Source organism: Propithecus coquereli, unplaced genomic scaffold (assembly GCF_000956105.1).
Source record: "Propithecus coquereli isolate 6110/MARCELLA unplaced genomic scaffold, Pcoq_1.0 Scaffold552, whole genome shotgun sequence".
NCBI classification, from domain to species: domain Eukaryota; kingdom Metazoa; phylum Chordata; class Mammalia; order Primates; family Indriidae; genus Propithecus; species Propithecus coquereli.
Window position 1 is genome coordinate 1014441 of NW_012151419.1, and position 2339 is coordinate 1016779.

Sequence of the window (2339 nt, forward strand, 5' to 3'; positions counted from 1 at the left end):
GGCTTCCTCACTGCCAGCCCAGCCCTTAGAGATAAGGAGAGTGCTAAGTATCGAGCAGCCGCTGTCCCAGGCACCTTAGAGCTACCACTTCTCCCACAAATCCTGTGGAGCAAGCGCTGTTTCCCATAGGGAGGGGTCAAGGGAACAGCCAGCAAGCTTCAGTGGCTATTTGCTGAGCATCCACCAGAGCCAGCCCATCGAGGCCTGGGCTTGAGCTGCAGGCTTTGCTGAAGGGTTGGACAGATGGGAGCCAAGACTGGCCTCCAGGTTGGTGGCTGAATGGTGGTATCCTTTACCAGGGCCTCCATGTTAGAGCTGGATTCACGTTCAGAGCCATTTGGCTCCAGAGCCTGTGGTCGCTGGACAGGCCAACACCAGCGGAGGTGCGATGAGCTCTGGGGGTCAGGCTGCATGGGCCAGACATGATGGGGGAGAGGTCAGGGAGGACTTCCTAGGGGAGGGGGCTGGAGCAGTGGAGAGGAGGTGGGACAGGGTAGGAAGGAATGCACCTATGTCACCTGGGAGGCCTTCTCCCAGCCCCAGGAGAGTCTGAGGAGGTAGCTGGCCATGCTTGTGGCCCTGTCAGTGCTTTGGATCTTTTGGGGAGTGGTATGTAAATTGCTCTCATCCTTTAAGACTCACACTAAGTTCCCCTTCCTCCTGGAAGCCTTCCCTGAGCCCCTGGCCCCTTCCGAAATCCATGGCATTTTGTTTCTTACTTGCTGCCCTTAGTTCCGATGAGGGGCTGGCCCAGTGTAGAGTTGTGTGACTTTGGGCCATTACCTAACCTCTCTGGGCCTCACATTCCTCCTCTGCACCATGGGGACAGTGAAAATGCCCCACGAAATAGCTCAAGAGTGACTGGGGCATGTCTTCGCCTCTGCCATGTCCCCCCAGCGTGGCCATCTTGCTGTATCTGAGCCGCAAGTACAAAGCCCCTGACCACTGGTACCCCCAGGACCTGCAGGCCCGAGCCCGTGTGGATGAGTACCTGGCATGGCAGCACACGACCCTGCGGAACAGCTGCTCCCGGGCCATGTGGCAGAAGGTGAGTCACAGGGAGGCAGTGACACCTTCCAGGATACTCAAAGGATGGTGCTTCATGTTTAAAAAATTCCATTCAAAAAACAAAAAAATGACAAAATGAAACCAAAAATTCCATTCAGACCGAGACCTTAGAACACCCAATCCTGGAATGCCAGAGACTGTCTAATCCAACCAGCTTGTTTCTCAGAGGGGAAACCAAGGCACGGAGCCAAGGAGTGATGCCGTCAATGTACCTTGATTTCTGAGTTACTAGAAGTTAATCCTATGGCTTTTGCACACTCCAGGCTGCCTGGGAATATTGCCTTTTGGGAGGGGAAAAAATCCAAATCTTCACTTTGTTACACACATAATTCCCAGATGGAGAGGTGTTAGGTGAAAGAAGCCAAACTAGGAAGAAGTGAGGAAACATTTCAATAAATGTTTGTCTGATTTCTGGGTATGGAAGGACTTTCTAAGCCCAAGAACACTGGAAGAACTCAACAAAGAAAAGACTCACAGATTTTACATACACAATGAAATTTTATATAAGAAAAAAGATTAAACTTAAAACAAGCAAAATGCTGGGAAAGATATGTTAGAAATTTTATCTTTGAGATGCTCTTAGAACTGGCTGTCAGACAAAGATACCAGAGAAACATGGGCAAAGGAAACCAGTAGGGGTTTAATTGAAGGACAGAGAGAAACAGTCAACAAATGGATGAAAACATGTTTAATAATAATCAAATAAGTGCACATCAACACAACATGCACATACTATTTTTACTTATCAAATGTGCATATGTTTTTGAAATGTATACTCCAAACTAATATTTGCATGCTTATGCGGTGCCCAGTACACAGGGGGTGCCCTGTATGTTTGAGGGAGCGTGAAACGGGCCTGCTCATGGCAATAAGTGGTTTCCATAAACTTAGCTGTGTCTTCCTGGAGCCTCTGGGAGCTGGGAGCAGAGCCCCCCACCCCCAAGCTGGTAGGGAGGGAGCCCGGTGCGTTTGAGGGCAGAATGGAGAGAAGTTGAGTGGAGTGAGTACAGACCCGTGCTACTCAAAGTGTGGTCCGTGGACCAGGAGCATTGGCATCACTGGTGAGCTTGTTGGAAATGCAGAGTCTCAGGCCCCACCTCAACTTACTGATTGGGAACATGCACTTAAACTAGATGTCCAGGCATTCACACACACATTCCCGTCGGAGAAGCCTGGGTACAGCAGGAGGTGGGGTGGGGAGGCAGGAGAGGACGGCTACTGCCTGGGGAAGGCTCTGTGTTGTGGTCTTTGTCATGAGGGCAGTGGGGAGC

At 50.7% G+C, this 2339-nt stretch overlaps 1 protein-coding gene across 1 annotated transcript in view; it reads left to right on the plus strand.

The window, feature by feature from the left end:
- The first annotated feature begins 194 nt into the window (after positions 1-194).
- LOC105821001 (glutathione S-transferase theta-1-like) overlaps positions 195-2339 on the plus strand; it is an 8126-nt gene continuing 5981 nt past the window's right edge. The window contains exons 1-2 of the mRNA XM_012657606.1: positions 195-383; positions 898-1048. Coding sequence (XP_012513060.1) covers positions 280-383; positions 898-1048 — 255 coding nt within the window. The 5' untranslated portion in view covers positions 195-279. The remainder of the gene's footprint in view (positions 384-897; positions 1049-2339) is intronic.